This window comes from Pygocentrus nattereri, chromosome 18 (genome assembly GCF_015220715.1).
Source record: "Pygocentrus nattereri isolate fPygNat1 chromosome 18, fPygNat1.pri, whole genome shotgun sequence".
Lineage (NCBI taxonomy): Eukaryota > Metazoa > Chordata > Actinopteri > Characiformes > Serrasalmidae > Pygocentrus > Pygocentrus nattereri.
Genome location: NC_051228.1, coordinates 28092787 through 28118035, shown reverse-complemented (window position 1 = coordinate 28118035; position 25249 = coordinate 28092787). Strand labels below are relative to the sequence as shown.

The window sequence follows — 25249 nt, the reverse complement described above, 5'->3', positions numbered from 1 at the left end:
GGTTTAATGTGTAGTGCTATTCTCTTTAAGGTTGTCCACATCAATGTATGAAAAGTTATTTAACACTTAGCCAGCTAAATATCAGTAAGAAATCTAGCACACTGTATTGATTATCAGGGATCCTTTGAATACTGTGCTCATTTACTCATAAAAATTCACCAATACCAGAATTCAATACCAGCTGATAACATGTGATATAAGCCTAGTTTACACTGTCACGCTAATGAACAAACGACTCAACCTGCCAGTATAGGAGGGTCTGCTCAGACACTTTAGACATTCAGCCTTGGCAAATGTGCCAGGAATACACAGTGCAGTTTCACACACAACCACAAATGCTTCCCCAACATGGGCGGAGACATATAGGCTAGCAAAACAGAGGAGAAAAAGTCAACATTTCCTACCACAATTTATATATGGCAAATTAATACGCTCTGTTTGACTTAATAGAACTGTTAAGTATAAATGTTGATTTTTTAAAACTGTCTTTGTAAAATAGGCTGTAGAGAGACCAAATTGTCGTGTAACAAAACCTACTCGATCTGAGGTGACTAATGTAGCATAGCTAGCTAATGTACTTTTTTAAAAATCAGCTCGATTTTAATGACTGTTAAGGTACATTGCATTCATTTATGCTACCGACTACTAATCAGGTAGATAATTCGTTATGGTATCAGATTTGTTGTTGACTAGTACTAAAAAATTAAGGCCAGTAAATTAAGAAAGAGTAAAATACAAAAATCTACAAAATAAAACACAAAAATATATTTATAAAAAGATACTCCATTTATTAATAATTGAAAACATTCATGTCAGACACTTAAACCATATGTTTAAGAGTTAAGGTTACAGGGTAAACCAGAAAACCAGAGAGTAGACAGTGCATGCCATAGACAAAAAATCAATTACTCTGTAAAAATGCATGGAAAAATAGGCTGATAGGTTCATAAACTTTATCAAACATCTTAGCTATGTTTTGAAATGGAGTGTCAATCGTCTCCTTGTCTTCTTGTGAAGAAATGGACTGACAACTCCTGGACACATGCAGCTTTTGCTCCAAACAATCATACCTGAAGAATATTATCAATTCAAGTGTACAGAGAGGAGTCAGTTACATTGTGGCTGAACAGAGGTCACCTCCTTCATTGATGTCACTAGTAAACTGGAGATCCATCAGGTAGAGCTGTCTGAGCTACTCTGAGGTGTTTTCTGGAGTTTCGGAGGTGAGGGGCTACGTTTCCTTTGAGGAGGGATTGCAGGAAGAACTTGTATGTTCCGTAGGGGTTCGGTGGTCAGAGGAGCAGGAAAGGAGCACAAAGGAATGCTAGGTCTCTGGACTTTGGAGGTTAAAGGAGGGGGAAGTCCTGCTAGACTGCGTCCCAAAGAGCTGAGGGGCAGAGATTTAGACTTCTTCACTCCTTGAGAGACTTGATCAGGTGGTAAAGAGACTGGAAAGATAAGAAGAGAATTGACTGTTTAGAGAATGTGCTGTTCTGATTGAAGGAACGAGACAGCATTGATGTACCTATAGCTGGAGATTGCTGGAACTGTGGTAAGATTATACCACTTTTTCTTTTCAAATACCCAAACTGATAGTGAAACCTGACACCACAAAATGCTCCTATCTACAGTACAGAAAAAATATACACATATACATCTCACATATACATTTATACATCTGACATTCGCTTTTATCCAAAACAACGTACAATTTTAATTCACAGAGCTACGCAAAAGTTAGGAGTCTTGCCCATATTGTAAAGTTTTTCTAAAATTTCTTCAATAATATACACATTTTAGCCAATATGATACTTTAAACAGCATGTGAATTCTGAAAAAACTGTTTAGTTTATAGGCGGATTATACTCTATCAAACACCTTATTATAGCAACGTTATAATTGTACCTCAAATCATACCATTACCATTTTAATTTAATGTAAAATGTTCACTTTGTAAGTATGCTTTTTATCTTTATCTTTTTACCATTGTTATGATAATGCTAATTTAAACTAGCTGTGGGATTTAGTCTCTTTGGGATATGAGTAACACTTGATACATGATCTGTCAGTAATGAAGGTATTTACTAATGAATGACTACTCAGAAAATAATGATTCATTAATCAGGAGCAAATGAATAAGTCATATATGAACAATCACAAGACTAAATGACTAACGCATGCACTACTGAATGAAGATGAAGGTAATAAAGGCCTGAGTTTATTAGGAATTCAAGTGTTAATTAAGCAAACACATTGGTGAACTGCTAGAAGCTCTGTTAGTTTCATTCTTCATGCAATTTATGATCACATATGTCACACTGCAATGTCATACTGGTACAACATAAACACAAACTGCTGTATGTTTAATAAACTAAACTAGTTCATTTACTGAAAATAGGCATTTGATTTAATTGAAACTGTGAATTACCTTAACAAACTCCACAGTTATTCTGAAAAATACCACATTCAGAAAAATGAAAACGTGTTACACATGTTAATCTTTTTAAAAAATTGCTATATCTTAATGTTTTAGTAATGGAAACACAGCAGTTTGAAACACTCCAGCTGTTTCCGTAGCTGTAAATTTCAGCTATATTTCTTCGCCAGTAAATGGCAGTAATAGTGATAAATGCTATATGTCAAGCGGCCATAGAGTCTTGAGTGAATATCTCCTAAAACGTTTAAGAGAAGCGAATGAAAATAATTGAAATAATAATAAAAAAATAGTATTTCTCTTTTTCGCATTTTTGCAATATTTCACATTTTTCTTACTTTTTAAGGTTTGAGCTATGCATATGCATACTGTATTATATATATAATTTATATCGTAGATATAATATTTACACCTGGTATTGTTGTCTGAGTGTTGTGAGTGCTGGTATGTATTTTCATGCCTCACCTCTTTTTAGACTAACGTGTAAAACATACAGCTGTTATCTGTGGTGAAACAGAACGGATTAGCAGATGCTGTTATTTATGAATTTGTTGTAAAAGTAGCTTAGATATTTGGTTTGGTGCTTACTTATCTGCAGTAAACTTTTTTGATTTTAAGAGTAAGGTGTTTGTGTTTCTCATGAGCGTCGTGTGATTGTAGTAGTAATTTGTCTGTTCTGTCTGGTTAAAATCACATGTTGATTTTATGCTGCTTGGTTCATTTGTTATTCCGCCTTTGACAGGGACTCTTATTCTAAAGGGCTGTGTGTGGAGTGGCAGCGCTTCACAGGGCCTAGTAGTAAACAGACTGAGCCGAGACAGCGAGAGGGCGCGCTAGCTGAGCTTGGCCGAGCGCTAACCCAACGCGATATTCTCCCTTTTCTTTTGTACTCAGTTCATTCTTTTGTACTCTGTGAGTTTCACAGACTCGATCTTCTGTTTATTTGAGATATTCTCGCTGCAATATGAATATTCCTTTCCCGTGTACTACAGCGACACATTCATTCTCTGCATTGTATAGAAGTCATAAGATGATAATAAAACTTTTTTATTCAAGTGAATTTCGTCAATGTTTTTATGTGAGCTATATTGTACTTATCTTTCATTACTGTTCTTGAGAGGGCAAAAGAATGACTGCTAAGTAAAATGATTAAGCCCTGTTATTTTGTTACCTTTTAAACAGTATGGCTGGTTCATCACTTTAGGGGGCACAAACATCGTGAATTCATCATGAGTTATTAGTAATGACTGCTTTCTTTATAGTGAATTGAGATTTGACACTGCATAATGTTGTATTTTTCTAACTCTGACACACCTGAACAAGCATAAAAGGAGCTTGTGAATTAGCAGTTGAGTTCAATCAGGTGTACTAGATGTGGAAAAGCACAAAAATATGCATACAATTAAGGATTTTTATGACCCCCAGGAGAAAGGCACTGCACATTCCCTGTCAAAAATGAACTAATTTCTGAGTTCAGTGGTAACTGTAGTATAAACCATTCCCTCATGAGGCACTGTGTATCAATATAAGAGTTATAACATGCCATATTATTAACATGAAAGATTTATTAAAACTATGGCAACTGTCACAAATAATGACTAGTTGCAAAACAATGTCAGTGTAAGCTTCTAATTTTATTATACAGTCACTAGGTGGGTAGAAATAGACGAGGTAACATAAGAAATCAAAAACAATAAACTCAAGACCTGGCGGACAGAAACAGGCAAATACAAGGGCTGCTTACACAGCATGATGAAGAAGAAGGACAAGATGATGAGAGGATGGAGCTGCAAAAAACACAATTGACTTTGATAATATTCCAGAGTACTGTGTCTGAGGGGGATCTGACATCAACATTAATTAACGCATGAATTCCTGTTAAATTCAGGCACTGAATAAAGCCTTTATTACCTTCATTCATGAGTACATGCATTAGTAATTTAGTTTTGTGGTTGTTTATATATGAAATTCATTTGTTCCTGATTAATAACTCATTACTTTCTGATTAGTTATTCATTAGTAAATGACTTAATCACTGGCAGATCGTGTACCCTTAATGTAAAGTGTTACCAGGATATGCAATGTCATGTTAGCACCAAGCAAACAGTGGTATACATTTAAGTATAGTTCAATACTATACAGCTTAAAAACTTAAAGCTTAAAAAAGGCTTTTGGATCTTGTAAGATATGCATGTAACATTTTTTGCAGTTTTAAGTCCTTTATTAAAAACTTCAAATAATTAAAGTTTAAATTTGAGTGTTATTAGAGGAGCCTGTTGTATTTTTGAAAAACTGAGATGAAACAACCGATTATTTTGTTGGAACTTTTGATTCTTTTCATATGCCAAATAAGACTGAAATATTTTATGAAGATTCTTAGGCACTTTTCTTAAGCCTTCAAGAATAAGTCACAGTTAAAGCCTGAACACCAGATTTTCATTTAATGTACTATGGCTTAAATTGAACAGAAACCACTTACATCTGTGAGTGCAGTGGTCACGAATAGGAGCCAGACTGTTGCGTGTCAGGGCTGATTCTCGTGTCCTCAGTGGTACAAGGTGAGCATTCACAGCTATTGAAAAACAGAAAAAAAAAACCAAAATGAACATCATGCTTACAGTCAAATACAGTTCACTAAGTAGAAGCTGTTTTTGTGACTGACCTTGGTCATTCCTTTGTATATAGGGTGTGTGGTTGGAGCAAAGAACATCTATCGGACTTGTCGTTTCATGCAACAGTTTATCCAACAACCTTTCGGATGGAGGTGAGATCCAAGCCTTCTGGTTTAACAACTGGCTTGATTCAGTTTTCCAGGCAGGACCAGAAACTTTCTGACCCTTTGTTCTGCTGTCGAACAGGTCATGCTCACTCTTGCTTTTCTGCGATCTGTGGGCCAGGTGACTGACCATCTGCCCTGAGACAGTTCTGTGTGCCACAGTATGTGAGTTGGCTAACAGAGAGTTTCCCAGCGTGATGGGTGGAAGGCTCTGCGTGCGTATGGGTGGCAGGGTCTTGCAGTCCTTGGCTGGAGGGTCCTCGAGCAGATGGAGCTTTTTGGCCTCGTTGAGGTGCTTTCTACTGTCCTCCTTGCCTGGCAGGTCCACGATGCAGTCAAACATGGTGATGATGTCGTCCACTTCAGAGGTCTCCTCTTGCAGGTGGCGTTCCCGGCTCAGCTCCCTCTGCCGTGCCACATGCAGCTCTTTCTTCTTTTTACAAGAGAAGATGTGGTTCAGCACACGGAATTTGCCCTCCTTTCTCATAGATGGATCTGTGTTTTGAGAGTGCAGCTGTTGGATTGACTCGGACCTGCACGAGTAAGATCACAATCCTTGGTAAGAAATGTATTCTTGCCTCCATTTTTTATGAGTGATTTTGATTGAATTTGGATTGTTCATTCTGTATTATTATATAAAATATTATAAACATTACACACCTTCACATCTCTACATTACTCAAACAAACCACATTTCTGTTCATTACTGTTCAGAAGTACTAACTTATACAATGCAGCTTTAAATATTATAAACTAAACATCAAAATGTGTTTTTAGATGTCACATTTTAATATTTAAATGTTTTAACAGCAAGGAGATCTATATAGCATAAAATCATCAACAGCTCTGTTCATCATTTCAGACTTGTCTGAGATGTGTTTATGTTTTTCTTTACATACATATTTGTAATTCTATATAATGCAAAGTACTTTTATACTGTACTATGCAAAATTCACAGAGCACCCTTCAGTTATTATATTCGATATAAGATAATTCAATTACATAATAAAGGAAAAATCTAAGAAAAATGAGTGAAAAAGCAAAAACTAGAGTTTCTGTAGAGTTTCTGTCCATCCTTGCACTGTGAGAAGTCAACTCAGCATATCCTGAAAGGATATGCAGCTGTCAAGCTCTTACTGAGAACAAGAAACAGAAAATTTGCAAATCAAACAAAGAAGCTGAACTGAAAACCACAGAGTCCAGATCTCAGAATCATTGAATGTACTTGGGATTCCTTAATTGCTGACAAGTAGAAAATGCAACCGACGTCTAAGGATGAACTTTGGAGGTGTGAAAAAATATCCTTGCAGATTTCTTTGAAAAACTGAAAGCAAGTCTACTAAAAAGAATGGATGCTGCAATATAGGTTAATGGTGCACACACTAAATACTAAAATACTAATTAGTGATGTTATGTTTTGTGGTACATAATGGCCATTTGACTGGAAATGAAATAAATGAAGATCCTCTTTTGCACAGCACTGGATTCCAATTGTTTCATATTATTGAAAACGGCAATTCCAAACTTCTGAACAGTAATGTTTCTGATTTCAAACAGCCTAGTAATTACGATTAATCCCACTACTTAGTATCCTGTCATAATAACATATCCCATTAGTTTAGCTGCATAAAACAACTGCTCAGTATGGCTAATATCAAACTGGACTGTGGCATCTTCACTGTGTGTGCAGCTAATTACACACGTAATTGTGTATTCAGTGTATATTCCAACTGAGAGACACTTTTCACTTAGAGTCCACCTAAAGGGCATGACATAGATCCAGACCCCAACCTGTTTTCGGCCGAGAGGAGCTTGATGCTGGCGGTGTGGCCGCAGTACATGGCATACGTCAGAGGAGTGTTCTCATTGATGTCTCTGGGGCCGGGCTCCACACCCAGCTGAAGCAAAGCCTGCACACAGTCGTCCTTTCCTGCTGCAGCTGCCCAGTGCAGAGGGGTCCTAACACAGAGATCACAGAAGGAGATGTGTTGAACTACAGGTAAGGGCTCTGTGAGGGCACAGAGTATGTGTCAATGATCATGGTACAAATTACTTGTCAAAACTATAGGAGCACTAAGCTTTCAAAAGTTTTCTTGAACTTCATATGTTAAATCCAAAACTGTTTACACTGTAAAATGCTGTGTTGACTGGTCAAATTATCATAAATCTAGTAAATATATTTCTATAGATTGTTGTAAACTTATAAGACTATTTTCCTCAATTTCCTGATTATATCACTGTCTCACTGTTTTGAGTAACTTTGTCATCTTGGAGATGTGTTTGGGGTCATTATCGAGGTGGAAAACTGCCATGCAGTGCAGTTTCCAAAGGGAGGGGATCATGCTCTGCTTCAGAACGTCACAGTATATGTTGGAATTCATGTTTCCCTCATCGAACCGCAGCTCCCCAGTGCCGGCACTACCACCACCGTGCTTGACACAGGTGTCTTGGTACTCCTCACCAGGGCAGGGCGCCACCACAAATGCTGGACACCATCTGAGCCAAACAAGTTCATCTTAGTCTCGTCAGACCACAGGACATGGTTCCAGTATTCCATATTCTTGGACTGCTTGTCTTCAGCAAACTGTTTGCGGGCTTTCTTGTGCATCAGCTTCAGAAGAGGCTTCCTTCTAGGATGATGGCCATGCAGACCGAGTTGATGCATTGTGCAGCGTGTGGTCTGAGCACTGACAGGCTGACCTTCCACTTCTTCAACCTCTGCAACAATGCTGGCAGCACTTATGCGTCTATTTTTTGAAGCCAACCTCTGGATATGATGCTGAACACACAGACTCAACTTCTTTGGTTGAACCTGAAGAGGACTGTTCCAAGTCAAACCTGTCCTGGAAAACAATCTTCTTATAGCCAAGGCCATCTTTGTGGAGAGCAACAATTTTATTTCTCACATCCTCAGAGAGTTCTTTGCCATGAGGTGCCATGATGAATATCCAGTGCCCAGTATGACAGAATTGTACCTAAAACAGCTAATTTAACAGCCCTGCTCTTCATTCATACCTGGCACCTTGTAACTCCAACGAGTCATATGACACCAGGAAGGGACAAAAATACAACTGGGCACAACCTGGACATGTTCACAGTGAGATGTATTCACTTGTGTTGCCAGCTATTTAGACATTAATGGCTGTGTTGAGTTATTTTCATATTTTCAGAGGACAGTACATCTATACTGATATACAAGCTGTACACTGACTAAATTATATCCAAGTTTCATTTCTATAGAGTTGCCCTATGAAAAGATATAATAAAATATTTGCACAAATGTGAGGGGTGTACTCATTTTTGTGAGATACTATATATATATATATATATATATATATATATATATATATATATATATATATATATATATATATGTATGGAGAGAGAGAGAGAGAGAGAGAAAGAGAAAGATTAAGATTTAAGACTATTTCCCTTGCCAGGACACCATTTTATATATATTTTTGCAATATATACAGTGCAGTATATATCAGAGACCCCCTTTCATTTACTCAGTTCCCATTCAAAATGGCCATTAGTTACTATCTCCAAAATCAGAATATAATATAAAATGTTCAGTATTTACTGTGTTCACCCTTTACCTTTACCTTTACCACTTACCATTCTTTTCGGTCTCACTTTCAGTTTTTCAAAGAAATCTACAGAGATATTTTTCCACACCTCCAAAGTTCAGTCTTAGAAGTTGGTTAAGCATTTTCTGCTTCTCACCACTGAAGTAACCCCAAACGCATTCACTGATGTTGAGGTCTGGACTCTGGGGTGGTCAGTCTATTGTTCTTTTGTCTGATTTGCCAATTTGTTTTTCTCAATAAGGGCTTCTTGACACCAGCTCAATGATGGACAGAAACACTCGTGGGTTTTTTCAGATCTGAAGTAAGAGTGGAGCTTGCTTTTCTCCTCTCTCTCAAATTTGATAGTGTTTTGATGGTCTACCACGTCTTGTATGGCTGTTAGGAGTCCCAATTTCTCTATACCTCGTAATAATTTTTTGAACTCCAGTTTTGGAAACTCCTTTCCTCTTCGTTATGCAACATTACACCCATCTCCTCAAAAATGAATAACTTGTGTTTAATGCCTATTTTGACTGGAAATTAAATAAATGAAGGGTCTCTGTTTTTTGCATAGTGCAGTGTGTACTGCCATTGTAACAAAACATAACATTATAAGAAAATGGTCAAAATGATAAGAAGGAGAAGAAAAAAACATTCTCAGCTTTATAATACAGCAATATAACAAGATTTTTGGAGCATTTCTATTGGACCATTTATCACAGCATATTCATACAATGTAAAGGGAACTTCTTGCACTTCAAACTGAAACTATAGTTTTGGGTAGCACACTAACTGCTTCCTTCTCAGTTCAGGACCATGACAGTGCTCTCATTAAACAAGTTTACTATTAAGTTGTTGTAGGAAAGTCAAGAAAGCAAATAATATTTCAGCTGCTACATTAAAGAGCCAATATCATATGGTAAAATCTTGAACTGTACCACGAGCCCTTCAAGCTTCGAGTACAGCTCGGCTTGACCCGCCATCCTTCAAGGCGTGTGGAAAACAAGCGTCGAGAATGTTCTCCGTACTGGCACCCAAGTGGTAGAATGAACTCCCACTGGCTGTCTGTACAGTAGAGTCTCTTGCTGTCTTCAAACACAGACTGAAGACACATCTCTTTACACAGTACTTAAATGAGAATCGAATTAAGCATTGATTGCAATATATTGTGCTGTACTTGTATATTATACTTCATTGTATTGCACTGTGTATTGTTGTTTATTGTATTGTATTGTATTGTATTGTATTGTATTGCACTGAGTTCTGTGTTCAACCCTTCCTTTTCTCTGGGTATCAACAGTGACTTTTTGTTTCTAGCAGTATCTGAGCTCAGGACTGTCTTTTTCTCTAACCTATTGGTAACTAGCAAAGATACTTTCTCTAGATAGACAAAGCACTTCTTGTAAGTCACTCTGGATAAGAGCGTCTGCTAAATGCAGTAAATGCAAATGTGTGGAGTTGTTCTTCAGGAGTTGAGCTCGACCCCTTAGTTCCAGTGAAAGGGCCAAGAGATTTTGGACAATTTCATGCTCCCAATTTTGTGGTAGCAGTTCAGGGATGGCCCCTTCCTCTTCCAACATGACTGCGCACCAGTGCAAAAAGTCAAGGTCCATAAAGACCTGGATCTATGAGTTTGGTATAGAAGAATTTGACTGGCCTGCCCAGAGTCCTGACCTCAACCTGACAGAACACCTTTGGTATGAATTAGAGCAGAAACTGTGAGCCACGCCTTCTCGTCCAACATCAGTGTCTGAACTTGCAAATGTGTTTCTGGAAGAATGGTCAAACATTCCCATAAATACACTCCTAACCCTTTTGGAAAGCCTTCCCAGAAGAGTTGAAGCTGTTATAGCTGCAAAGGGTGGGCCGACATCATATTAAACCCTATGGATTAAGAATGGGATGTCACTCAAGTTGATATGTGTGTGAAGGCAGACGAGCGAATACTTTTGGCAATATAGTGTATCTTCTTTTTTTTCAGATTTTTGTTTTCTGTATGATTTCAGTTCAGCAGCTGTCCTTTAGATTGTGTAAAAGTTTCATGAAGACTGGACCAATAGAGATGCTCCAAAACTATTTCACATTAAATCTCTTTGCATTCACTCACACTGAAAATATAGAATATTTTGCCCTCTCCTGTAAAGTTATCACTTTGTAGATACTTGCTTTCCTTTGGACGGTGACAGTGTGGTCTCGTTTGCCATTAGAGACTTAAGATGCAGATGAGCAGAGTAACAGAGGTGATAAGCAGATGGACATCCTGAGCACATGAGACTGATATGAGAGATAAGATGTGACATGGTAACAGCTGTATGATGGCGCACTTGCTTACCGCTCATCCACATCCAGGGCCTGCAGATTGGTCTCAGGGACGCGCGCGAGCTCATAGATGATGTCGCTGTAGCCTGCAGCCGCGGCGATGTGAACACAGGTTTTTCCATTTTCGTCATCGTAGTTGATGACGGAGGAGCCGAGGTGATGGTCAAGAATCAGTGAGCACATAAATCGACTACCGCTCTGACAAATGAGTGAAGAGAAAAAGGCCTTTTTAGTTTCTTAAATCTGAATAATTTGATTATTTTGTTATTAATTATTTCTAAAACACAAATCTGACAGGAAGAACTATTCACACAGAAGTGGAATATAGACAAAACAACAATACACAGCTTTTGAAAATATCCCTAACGTTTTATTATGACAGATAAGATTTATTACTTTATTGAGTATTATAATATATTTTAAGCAAAAGTAAGCAAATAAGCACACACCCTCTACAGAGAACACATCTCTGCACATTTTAATGTACAATTAATGCTTCTTTGCTGAATTTAACATATTGGGAAAAAATGTGGCCTGTGCAAAAGTAATGGCACGTGTTATATAGTTTTTTATTTTTATCAAATATGTTCTTAGTTTCACTTAGAAAATCCACAGAATATGCCATTTTTTCCCCAACCTTTTCATTCAACTGTATATAAATGCATGCACAATAGGACAGCTGTTATCTTATTACACATGCTTCTATTCTAATTCTAAACCTGATCATATATCTCTTTGGCTTTTGTGTTTATGTGAGGCTGTTCTCTTCTTCTGGTTGATGATTGTTCTTCAGGTAGGCTGCTGTGACTGAGATAATGTTTTATGATTTTATGATTATGTTGCTTTGCTAACAATGACAATGCAGTCCAAGGCTATGAGCTTGGGTGTAAGTGATTTTTTTTACTGAAACTGACTGATCCAATGACAGTTTACCTTATGCTTATGTAAAACATTGCTTCGTTATCACTGTTCAAAGGCATTTTACATTAATTATTTCCCACTTACTGAAAGTGCAGATTGTAAAGTTAGGATTATTAGGATCTCATATTAGGGATGAGATGTTTTGTTCCAACAGCAACGATATGTAATATTATAATTTTATTTGAATGATATAGCACAACTAAGACAATATCTATCGACTTCTTAGGGTTAAAAGACCAATCAAACTAATAGTTCTGAGTAATACTTTGCACTTAAAATGCTGACGATATTGTTGATAGTTGTTTGTTCCTGTTCTCTGTGTTAGAGTGAACTAGAATGTTGGCCGGTTTTCTCTGTATGAAGACATCTTGAAATAAACCTAAACCTCCTCTCCTCCTGAACAACTTTGCCTAGTTTACTCTCAATGAGTTCTACAACGACTCACAAGTTAACGATGCTTGTGGTTAAATGTGGCCTTGTGGTCTTCATTTCAAACTTGGCTCGTCTTTGAGTCTAGTAGGCTTCATCATTATTTGAGGTACAACTGCAATGTAGAAGAACCACAGCTCACTCTGAAATCTCAGCTAAGTGACTGAGAGCAGAGAGTCACATGTGTTCACTTAGTGATGATGGCCTGTGGGAGAGCTGCACAAGCTGAGTGTGCAGCACAAATGCATAGATTAAGGCCTCAGTGGGCTACCTCACACACACACCACACACACACACACACACACACCCCCACACTCCTACACATCCACACACCCCCCCCCCCACACACACACCCCCCTATACCCACACAGACACACATTTTAATAATAACATAAAACATCCCAATATTTAAATCCATTTCTGGAAAAAACGTATATTATGTTGTTTTCACGTTTTTAGTAAAAAACATTTTAAATTTACATTTAAAAAGATGAAGTGCTGAATTTATATCAGATTTGAGCACAAGCCACCTTGAAATGTAATCACTGCACAGCTATGTTGCTTTTTACAGTACAAATTGTTAATAAAAACATATATGCCTCATTGAACACTATGCACATGCATACACATACGTGCATGTAAATGACGTGCAAAAAACGTCTAAATTTGACTTCGCTTATAGTACCACACAAAGCAATACAACTGGGTGAATTACGTTTCCAGGCGCATGTATTCAGTTCTACACAAATGAAGTTGTTTCTTCAGTAAAGATGTCAAGCAGTGTGATAACAATGTCATAGAGGTTTCTCTTTCTGTTTTGGCTGCATGTCACTATAGAAAAGTAATATCATGTGTGCACTGTATTGCAGGTTTTTCCACTGTAGTGACTGCATTTCCAATTTGATTTCCTCTAAATTCAGTCAACTGTCTTACAGTAAAAGATTACAGGCTGTCCTACCTGCACAGCCCAGTGAAGTGCAGTCTTAAAGTCTTTATCCACCAGCGTGGGGTCAGCTCCTTTCTGCAGCAGGGCCTGCACATGCTCTGGACGATTATGGAAGGACGCCCAGTGAAGAGCGGTCATTCCCTGCCAAGACAAAACCAGTAATGCATCTTAATAGCACTGCATTGTTGTTGTTTTGTTTTTTTGTATTTATGGCAGATTTCAGATTATGTTCTGAAGCATTACAGATATTAGCTTTAATTACAATGTATAAGACAAAAGCACAAGCCTAATAACAGAAAAAGAGCATTTGTACGTACAACAGTTTTAAAACCAGCATCAGGAAGACACATAATCCACTTTCAATGTCATAATTTGACTTTTCAATGAAATGTAATACAATTTCAAACATCCCTACAGTTGGTCATATCATTTCTTAGCTGTTGTTACTGTTGTCACATGCTTGACTTCCCCATTGCATTTCCTTTACTGTAAATAGCAAGTAGGCGTAGGTGTATTTAAGATAAAACTTTGTGTGTGTGTGTGTGGGAGGGGTGTGTGTGTGTGTGTGTGTGTGTGTGTGTGTGTGTGTGTGTGTGTGTGAATCAGCTAACTAGTTAGCTAAGTAAGTAAGTAAGTAAACATTTATTTATATAGCACTTTTCTAAGCACAGCTACAAAGTGCTTCACAAACAACAAGTACTAAAAATAGAATGATAAAACAAAACAGATACATATAACTATAAAAACAGTACAGCTACATTCATAAACAACATCAAACTGACATAAAACCATAAAAACAATGCAGCACTATCCAATAAATAACAAAAGCATCACCTGTGACCAAAAGCTAATGAATAGAGATGCGTTTTGAGTCTTCCTTTAAAAATGTCCTTTGATTCAGCTAGTCTAACATCCAAAGGCAGAGCATTCCACAACTTGGGGGCATACACAGAAAAAGCACAATCTCCCTTTCGTTCCGTTTTGTCCTAGGGACCACTAAGAGCCCCTGACTAGATGACCTTAGTGATCTGGTACTAGGATACGGTGATAATAATTCTGAAATATATTTTGGCACATCACCGTGCACCGCCTGGTATGTTAAAACCAAAATTTTGAACTGGATTCTAAAAACAACAGGCAACCAATGCAGAGATGCCAGTACAGGGGTAATATGCTCCCTTCTTTTAGTCCCGGTAAGTACCCGGGCAGCTGCATTCTGAACCAGCTGCAGCCGTGCCATTGCCCCTTGACTAAGACATGTAAATAGTGCATTGCAATAATCAAGTCGTGATGATACAAAAGCATGAATGATCTTCTCTGTGTCCTGGAAGTAGAGCATTTTCTTGATTTTGGCAATATTTCTCAATTGAAAATAACAGGCCAGCTTTGTTATATGCATTGAGAAATTAAGATCTGAGTCAAAGATGACTCAGGTTTCTGGGATAAGGGTTCATCTGTGAAGCCAATTACCCAAGTTCCTTCTTTAGGTTATCAGCAACCTTTTGAGAACCCAGAACCAATACTTCTGTTTTCCCGTCATTTAATTTGAGGAAATTACAGCTCAGCCAATCCTTAATTGCTTTAATACAATCAGTGAGACTCTCTAATCTCCTGAAGTCGTTCCTTTTAACAGAGAGATAAAGCTGTGTAACTAGTTAGCTAAGCTTTATACTTTAAATTGAAACTGTTAACATGCATACGTTATTTGTGTAGAGTTGTTCTTGATTTTAGTGAACTTATCTTGCTAGGTAGCATGTTCTAGCTACTGGTGTCTTGGTCTAGTAAACCATATAAGGGGCAGCAGTATAGCTACCTAACTAGCAAACTGTATGAACATCAGATTTCAGTGGAAGCATGTGTTGCTTTATATTATGTGGCTAGGACCCCTGCACAATGACCATATTGAGAACAGCAAAGCCTTGTGATTTATAGATATGTAACAATACAATGCATTGTATTGAGTTGTTTCACAGCGTATTCTGTCACATTATTGTATCGTGAGTATCATGTTTGCCTGTTGCTAGTGTGTTAGCTTGGGGCTAATATACCAGCTTCTGGCTACAGCTTTAGATTAGGACAGTATAAAACACAGCTTTTGTTTTACATATTGTGCTTTTATAATGTTAAACACTCTAATAAACTGAAAACGGAAAGTTTATTGATAAAGTACGGCATTTTCAGTTACTTCTTTATTTTACAGTATTGAAAAATTTAGTGAATCAAGACACTACTGTATGGTATTGAATCAAATAATGAATTTACACTCCTACTAGCTGTATAATCTGCTCTGCTTCAGTGAATTGTTTTCCTTTGCAATCCATAAAATACAGGCTGCTAAATGTTAAAATTACAGTCCCTCCATGAACCTGCCAGTTTTTCAATGACATTTAAATGTCATGACATGATAGCCGAGAGTGAGTCAGGGCTGGGGCTTTAAAGGGAGAGCAAATACAGCTCCACCATGAGCATGAATCACATGGTTAGCTTCTTTAATGTGTAGTCTTGTGAATGCTAAAGGAAATCAAATGACTGTATCTGTCTAAAAATATATAAGAAGGTATTTCTGTTTCTCCAGCAGATATTTAGATGCCATACTTTGAGTGAAGTGACAATTAATAAGTCTGTCTTACCTCATTATCCTGATGGTTTATTTCACACAGTGTTGACTGCTGCAATAACACAGCCATGAGTCTATGAATGAAAACAACATGCAGTATGTCATTATATATCATTATGATGAGTACATAAAGTTACCATACTATCTTAAAAATAAAGATTTCTAACTGGTTACTCACTTGATTGTTCATGTCTGGGAAAGTCTTAGAACCTTATTATTTGGAGCTTCTATAAACTTTAAAAAGGTTCTTTACATTTCATTTACAAAATGAACCATCATCCGTTAGAAGTTTCTTCAGGGAACCAAAAGTGGTTCTTCTATCCAAAGTACCCTTTTGGCATCTTTAAAATGGTGTAGAACATATATAATCGTCTGGCAGGATACAGTCTTGTTCTGTGTTCAACAGCCTTCAATGTTAACTCTGGTCTGCTCATATCAAAACAGCCATTAGAGTAAGTCTAATTAGCAATGTTCTTTCACAGCGTTCCCAACTTGAGAATGCTAATTGAAAAACACTTATGTTCACTGTACGTGTCTAGAGACTGGTGTCCTCATTATCATCATTGCCAGTGAAGAGGAAACTGCTTGCCAGATGGATGGAGAGAAACAGGAAGCCCCACTGAAGCGTTTCTGTTGTTACTCTTACAGGAAGATGCAAAAAGCAGTGATGCAGATTGGAGTCAAGGCTGTTTTTTTTGCTCTCCTGCAATCTGTGAGAAAAAGTGTCACTGCCCTGCCGTCCAGAGCAAAGGTCTGTGGTTGCTATAGGGACAGCACCCGGGCCCTAATGAGTGTGGCTTTATTATCAGAGGAAGTGAACTTGCCAGTCAGCATTCATTACTACACTGGCCTAGCATGCTGACCCAGCAGTGTGTGTACTACAGACTACTTTCTGTTCCTTTTAGTGGCTTTAGTTACTAAATTAATCAGAGAAAACATGTAAGTTCCTTTAAATTGATTCAAACCAGTTCCTTTATTCGTCTTTAATGATCACAAACTTGATGATCAAGCACCATTATGCTTGTAATAGGCCAACTGGGTTGAATAAGATGGTAAACAAGATTTGAGGGATATTTGAATGTGAATTTGAACATCCATCCATCCATCCATCCATCATCTTCCGCTTCTCCGGGGTTCGGGTCGCAGGGGCAGCATCCTGAGCAATGAAGCCCAGACCTCCCTTTCCCCAGCCACTTCCACTAGCTCCCTGGGAGGGATTCCGAGGCGCTCCCAGGCCAGCTGGGCGATATAGTCACGCCAGCGTGTCCTGGGTCTTCCCCGGGGACTCCTCCCAAGGGAGGCGTCCAGGAGGCATCCTATTTCCAGAACTTTTGTTTCTATGAAAAAATTGTCAGTTGTAAAATGGATAGTTCCAATTCTAATATATGATTGGCTAAGTCACACTGTAAGTCATAACTGTAAATAACATAATAAATGTTACACAGGCATATGTTTTTAACACCCTTAAGAAAAACTTAGCAACGCAATTTTTTGAAATTGTTACGGCACAATTTATATTTATTTGCTGAATTTATTTAACTTAAAATAAAAATGTGCCATGAAATGTCATATTTTATGCTTTTTTTCACATGTTAATTTCAGTAAATAAGCAGTAATTGTGAATTAAAATGTGCACAGGTGTGTTCTCTGTAAAGAATGTTTTAACTTATATTCACTTGACCAGGGGTGCCAAAACTTTTCCATATGACTGTGAGTACACTATATGGACACCCACTGAATTAGGACACCTCTCTTAATTATTGAATTCAGGTGTTTTTGCCACACTCATTGCTAACAGATGAATAAAATTAAGCACATGGTCATGCGGTAGACAAACAATAGACAAACCGATAGACAAACCCTGGCAGCAGAATGTTTCGTACTGAAGCACTCAGCGACCTTAAAGCACGTCGTCACTGCACTCTGGAGCAGTGGAAACGTATTCCGTGGAGATATGGGGTTGTTTTCCAGGGGTTGACCTGGACCCCTTAGTTCCAGTAAATGGAAATCTTAATGCTTCAGCATAAGACATTTTGAACAGTTGTATGTTTCCAACTTTGTGGGAACAGTTTAGGGAAGGCCATTTTTTGCTCCAGCATGACAGCCCCACACAAAGCAGGGTCACAGAGCCCTGACCTCAACCCCATCAAACACCTTTTGATGAACTAGATGAACTAGAACGGAGATTGAGTCAGGCCCTCTCATCCAACTTCAGTGTCTGACCTCACAAATGCTCTTCTGGATGAATGGGCAAACATTTCCTCTGACACACTCCAAAAACTTGTAGAAAGCTTCCCAGAAGAGTGGAAGCTGTTATAGCTGCAAGGGGGGGTATCCCCATATTAATGCCTTTATGTGTGGATTTATAGTGGAATGTCATAAAAGCTCCAATAGGTGTAATATTTCAGTTTACTAGTACTTTTGTCCATATAGCGTATGAACACATGCATCAACTGAATTCTATATTATGACGCTTCTTGGAAAAATCTTTGTAATGTTTCTTGGGAACCATGGTTTTATGCAAACAATTCATATTACTTGAGCAAAGAATTATTAATTGTGATTGCTATTAATATAAATTTAACTTTAAACTGTCCTCCACAATGTTAAAGAGCTTTTACACCTGCAATATCGAGAAACAACATATGAGAAGCATCACAGCCTGACTTGGAGTAGCACCAAGTAGAATAGGTTGGGCTCTCCAAGAACAGTGTGATCAGCACATCATCCAAAAGGAGCCCCTTGACCTGCAGTCCATTTACAGCAAGTGGTGTTGGACCAAAACCAGTAAGATAGTGAAAGACCCCAGCTATCCCAACAATGGACCCTTCTCTCTGTTACAATCAAGGAAACACTTCACTTTATAACATTTATGAACCCCTTTCAGTTCTACTACCACCTGCTCATTTGGACACATGCACACATCTGCACTTTACACTGCAAATATCCTTACATTTTATTATATCTATTATTTTTATATTTTATATTCTTCTGCACTTTTGTGTCATTATCTCATATTTTTCAATGGTGTTTTTCATGGCAACGGACAGTGATATAAGCATTTTACTACATGTTGCACTGTGTGTGGCTACAGATGTGACCAATAAAGCTTGATTTGATTTGAACAAGGCTATTTGTTGAACATGTAATTTATCATATTATAAAAAAGTGCCCTAGATATGTCTTAGGCATTATATTGACTGTGGTAAACTCACAAGGACACGCTGCCTCTCAGGGCTTATCGCTTTATTCATAGTGGCCAGATTACTGTCTCCCACACACAGGCTAAACTTTCCCCCCACAAGCACACACATACACACACATTATCCTTCTGGGACATTGTGGTACGCCTATTCCAGCAGTCATTGAGCGGAAGGCAGGAAACACCCTGGACAGGTCACAAGTCCACTGCTTTCTATTTAGATTGTCTTTCTGAGAACTTGTGAAAAACTTGTCTTCATAAGAAGCGAGAACAGTCATGTGACTGGAACATCTGATCATGGATTACTGGACAAATAATGGTAAAAATTGTTATTTTCATACCTGAGGTCAACCTCAGCGGTAGCAGCATGAAGAGGCAAGCGCCCGTTCTTATCAGGGATGTTCTGTTTGGCTCCGTTTCGCAGTAAGCAAACACATCCTTCCAGCCAGCCCTTTAAAAGATAGCAAACAAAGTCATATCATAAAACCTACTGAAGCTTGCTGGAAAATCACTCTGCATGTACAGGAATAGACATCATTTTATTTGAAAAGTTTTGTGTGGCTATGATAACAGCTGTGTAACATACTGTGGCCTAGAAATGCATAGGAACTAGCTCCATTCAGTCAGTTGACGGTGAAGAATTTGTACTTTCAAAAGAAAATGATCTATTATTGTCTTGCTTCTTTTATTCATTGACGTCATTTGTAATTAGCTCATATGTATTTATTAATATAATTTGATTCAGTTGTGTTGCTGACAGGGTGTTGGCTGGGCACATAAAACTCCCAGTTCAGTCCAATTCATTGTAGAATTGTTTTGATATATCCTCCACCTGTAAAATGCAGTTGCTCCTTTTTTATTTAACAGGAAAATATACACATCATTAAACTGTGCAGCAACTAAGTTTGTAAGATTTTGTTTTGAACCAGTGTGTTATCTCTTTGAGGTTAATAAAGTAAATTACTATTATATGTCTTTCTTTTTCTGTGTGGCATGTTAGTGTGTGCCATGCTATCATGGGGCAGTTGTGGGCTGGAGGTTAGGGATCCAGCCTCATGACCGGAAGGCCGCCGGTTCGATCACCAGAGCCAACAGCACATGACTGAGGTATCCTTGAGCAAGACACTTAACCCCCAACTGCTCCCTGGGCGCTGCGGATTGGGCTGCCCACCGCCCAATCTGCGCACTGCCTAGTGTGTGTGTGCTCACTAGTGTGTATGTGCTCACTAGTGTGTATGTGGTGTTTCACTTCAAGGATGGGTTAAATGCGGAGTTGAAATTTCCCCATTGTGGGACTAATAAGGGTCTCTTAATTAATGCTGGTGCAAGTGGATCAGACACAGCAGTGCTGCTGGAGTTTTTAAACACCTCAGTGTCACTGCTGGACTGAGAATAGTCCAGCAACCAAAAATATCCAGCCAACAGTCCTGTGGGCAGTGTCCTGTAACCACTGATGAAAAACTAAAAGATGACCAACACAAAACAGAAACAGTGCAGCAGAGCTATCGTCTCTGACTTCTACAAGGTGGACCAACAAGGTAGGTGCGTCTAAAAGAGTGGACAGTGAGTGGACACAGTGTTTAAAAACTCCCGCAGGATTGCTGTGTCTGATCCACACATACCAGCGCAACACACATTAACACACCACCAACATGTCAATGTGACTGCACTGCTGAGAATGGTCCACTACCCAAACAGCACCTACTCTGTCCTGGTCCAGTGGGTTTCTGACCAGTAAGGGTAAAAAGGGGCTAACAAAGTATGCAGAGAAACAGATGGACTACAGTCTGTAACTACAGAACAAAGTGCACCTACATAGTAAGTGGACCTTGTGACGGAGCTGCCATCCGCCACAATGCATATATATAAAATGGACAAAGGAATACAAGGAGATGTAATTAATGAAGTGGCCGGTTTGTGTGTATTTATGAACTTTATAAAATTGCTCAAAATCTATTCTGAATTTCTTTCAGCCCTACTCCACTATGGTGAGTACCAGGTACGTGGCGAGGGAGAGAGAGGTCCGGCCGCAGGCGTCCTGAGTGTTGATGGATGCTCCCATCTTCAGCAGCAGCTTCACTGTGTCCACCTGCCTCCCAGAGACAGCGTGCATCAGTGGTGTGGAGCCTAAAAATAGAGACATAAACAACAAGTTAAGGCTTCATCTCAACATACAGACCAAATCAGCATCCACAGTATCTCCATCCACAGTCATCATTTAGCTATAGGCATCATGTTGCTGCTGTTACAACACTTATTATCTTGCTTCCAACTTACACCAAGACTACACAGTACACTTTTGTTTAGTGTTTTTGGGTGGTAAACCACTCCCAACCTAGCAGTGACACTGATGTGTGTTAAACCCCCATGCTATGTCTGATACACTTGTACCAGCACCACACACGCTCCCATGCCACTACAATGTCAGTATTCTTGTTGCATTGAGAAACATCCGTCAACAAAATAATATCTGGTCACCAGCAGTCTTGTGGTCAGAATCTAGGTTTGATAAACTGTGACAACAGATTGGTCTATAACTATATATCTATATGGTGAACCTCAAAGTGACTGGTTTGAATCTGACTGATCTGTCTGATTTAAAATACAGTCAGCCCTGGGTGTCATTAAAAACAATTATATAATACGTATTAAAGCAATTTAAAGTCAATGAAATAAAGTGCTGGGAAAAATAGCTGTAGCAGTGGGACACTATACATGCCTTCACTATCGCAGCACTCCAGGATGGATGGGTCCTCACGTATTGTGGCTGTCAGAGTGTTGACATCTCCTGTGGCTGCTGCTTGGAACACCACATTCAAGTCGACCTCCTCAGCACAATCTGACAATGACAGATGGAGAAAAATCTATCAGAACTATCATTAAACCGAGTTGATGCATTACGCGGCATATGGTCTGAGCACTGACAGGCTGACCTCTCACTTCTTCAACCTCTGCAGCAATGCTGGCAGCACTCATGCGTCTATTTTTTGAAGCCAACCTCTGGATATGACGCTGAACACACGGACTCAACTTCTTTGGTTGACCCTGAAGAGGACTGTTCCAAGTCAAACCTGTCCTGGTAAACTGCTGTATGACCTTGGCCACCGCCCTATAGCTCAGTTTCAGGGTGTTAGCTATCTTGTTATAACCTAGGCCATCTTTGTGGAGAGCAACAATTCTATTTCTCACATCTTCTTTGCCATGAGGTGTCATGTTGAATATCCAGTGGCGAGTATTGACGAATTATACCCAAAACACCAAATTTAACAGCTCTGCTCCCCATTCACACCTGGAACCTTGTAACTCCAACGAGTTATTACACCAGGGAGGGACAACAACACAATTGGGCACAACTTGGACATGTTCCATGTGAGGTGTACTCACTTGTGTTGCCAGCTATTTAGACACTTATGGCTGTGTGTTGAGTTATTTTCAGAGGACAGTAAATATATACTGCTATACAAGCTGTACACTGACTAAATTATATCCACGTTTCATTTCTATAGTGTTGTCCCATGAAAATATATAATCAAATATTTGCAGAAATGTGAGGGGTGTACTCATTTTTGTGAGATACTGTATATGTAATATTAATGTACCTCTCTGGCATATATAGATTGTAAAAAAAATCATTTTAGTCCAAAATCATCTTAAAACTATTAGAAATCAATATGTCAGCCATCAGGCAGCACATTCGTAATCATTTCATGTAACAACTACCTGCTCAGGAGCCCCCCAGGTAGCTTGTAGAGACATTTAATGATTCAGACATCTGGTTTCTCTAGAATAATGCATTTCACATCAAACCATTCTGAATAACTTTGTTTGCATATTAACCTTTTCATTATGCAGAAACTTTGAAAAGTGGAAAATCAGGAACTCTAGAACACCATTATATATGATTTGTGGTTCAAGTAAACAATTTCGTACACTACTATTACCCAGGTTTGCCAATCAATGTGACAGCATTTACATTTTGTTGTGCATTAGCGGCATTAGGTCTCTCCTTTAGCATTTGTATGCTGTCTACTATAGTGCACTGTGTGACTGTACAAGGATGCTGAATATTGTCCACAATATGCTTACAAACATTATACAGAGAATACGGCATAGTTTTGTATATAGCCTGGGCTTTCTTTTGGATCAATCTCACCATACAGATGCCAAAGGCCATCAGAAGTTGTCTGTATCCTTTATATATATATATATATATATATATATATATATATATATATATATATATATATATATATATGAGGTTGGCATCCCTCTCAGTCAAATCATTACTAAATCACTGAAGCAGGAGGCAGAGTATGCTCATCACTGATCTAGCATACATATAGACCAACTATGCATATGGACCCACCATCCACCTCTTTAAGCATCCTTCCCATGTCACTGCTAGTATCCTGAGACACCCCCAGCATCTCCTCTCCAGGCATGACACCAGAGCCAGTCAGAGCTTCAGGTGTTTCTGAAGACCACCTAGCCCAATGACTGATGACAGTCAGCACCATATCCTGGGGGCTGCTTCCTACACACAAGTTGTTCTCTAGTAAAAAAGGCAACACCATCACGCCGAAAAAGCATTAACTAGTGCCCAGAGCTGGGTATCACCATGGCAACAGCGACAGCCATGCCCCCCCCTGCCCCCCTTCCATTCTTACCTTTGTGCTGGTCAAACACAGATGAAGAGGTGAACTCCATGACTGGAGCAGAGGAGCAGGGGGAACAAATCAGCAACCCCTGCAGACACTAGACCCACTATAGACTAAGACATCGTGTATGGGGGTGCTCCTCTTCTGGCTCTGGTGGAACCCATAGACGCTGGCTGAAGAGATAGAGATTGAGAGAGAGAGAGAGAGAGAGAGAGAGAGAGAGAGAGAGAGAGAGAGAGAGAGATTGAGGGGGGGGAGAAAGGGACAGAAGCGAGTATACTCGTGCCTTCAGGGAAAACGCTACGCATCCCTTTCTCCCGCTGGATGCTGGGGTGAAGGCGCCGCTCTGGCTGTGAGCGATGTGTCTGTGAATGGGGATGGAGATGCGCACACTGCGCATGCGCCGCGGCATCAACGCAGCCTGGTGGCAGCCAGCACGGGCGCAGGGCTTGTTTTCGTTGTGCGCGTGCACCGAGGACACCAGTTAACGCAGGATCTATTAATATGTTCTCCACGGAGTCTGTTGAATACACCACACGCGCTCCTCAGCCTCTCTAAAGCCAGATATAACAAAATACCAGAGTGTGCCAGCGTCAATAGGGGGCACTGCAAATGTTATCTGGCTTAGAATTACATTAAATATACATACTTAAAAAGATGGTTCATCAGGAGTTCTTTATTTTTTAAAAATGGTTCTATAGAGAAACATGAGCCCTCAAAAACCATTTGCATGATTAAAGGGTTCTTTGCATCATGAAAGGGTTTTTCAGACTGATGGAGAATGTCTTTTATATGGTTGTATAGAGCTTTTTTGACAAATAGGGGTTCTACATAGCACCAGAATGGTTCTTCTATTATTATAGGCTTGACATTGACTTTTTGGTGCTGTACAGAACCCTTTTCAAAAAGGTTCAATAAATAGAACAGTCTACAGAATATTCTTATTCAATGTGAAGAACTTTTAATGATGCAAAGAACCCTTTAATCATGCAAAGGGTTCTTTGGGTGTTTGTGGTGTTATATTGAACCATTTTTGTTTACTAAAGAACCCATGTAGAGCCATCATTTTAAGTGTGAAGATGCAGAATTCAAAATGATATGACAAAAAGTAAAATGCAGGAGGCCTGTGCACGTCAGTCAAACCAGCACGGATGATGCTAAATTGGCATAAAAACATGAATTAATTTCTAATTAATTGGCATTTTTAAACCTTTATAGCTCACATAATTCTCTACATGAGTTCAACTTCACCTGTGTGCACTTTGGAGCTCTACAGTTACGGACTGTAGTCCATCTGTTTCTCTTTATTATCCCCCTTTCACCCTGTTCTTCAGTGGTCAGGACCCCCAGAGGACCACTCCAGAGCAAGTATTATCTG

The 25249-nt window shown here is 39.0% G+C and overlaps 1 protein-coding gene and 1 long non-coding RNA gene across 3 annotated transcripts; one reads left to right on the top strand and one right to left on the bottom strand.

Moving 5' to 3' along the window:
* Positions 1 to 763: 763 nt before the first annotated feature.
* Positions 764 to 24271, bottom strand: ankrd55 (ankyrin repeat domain 55). 2 transcript variants are annotated; one of them, XM_037547013.1, is made up of 12 exons: positions 23881 to 24271; positions 21933 to 22052; positions 21210 to 21340; positions 19555 to 19664; positions 16025 to 16085; positions 13407 to 13535; positions 11112 to 11296; positions 7002 to 7169; positions 5097 to 5743; positions 4914 to 5006; positions 2429 to 2450; positions 1329 to 1448 (listed from the first exon to the last, which is right to left on the bottom strand). In XM_037547013.1, coding segments are annotated over exons 1-11 (1686 nt in total). In that variant the 5' UTR covers positions 23921 to 24271; the 3' UTR covers positions 1329 to 1448; positions 2429 to 2448. The 2 variants fall into 2 exon arrangements, with proteins under 2 accessions (XP_017552783.1, XP_037402910.1); XM_017697294.2 differs by lacking the exon at positions 2429 to 2450 and having other exon boundaries at positions 764 to 1448; positions 23881 to 24270.
* On the top strand, positions 5659 to 7746 carry LOC119265949. The gene is made up of 3 exons (XR_005131783.1): positions 5659 to 5769; positions 6963 to 7209; positions 7613 to 7746. It is a non-coding gene; the product is annotated as an uncharacterized LOC119265949 (long non-coding RNA).
* Positions 24272 to 25249: the final 978 nt, after the last annotated feature.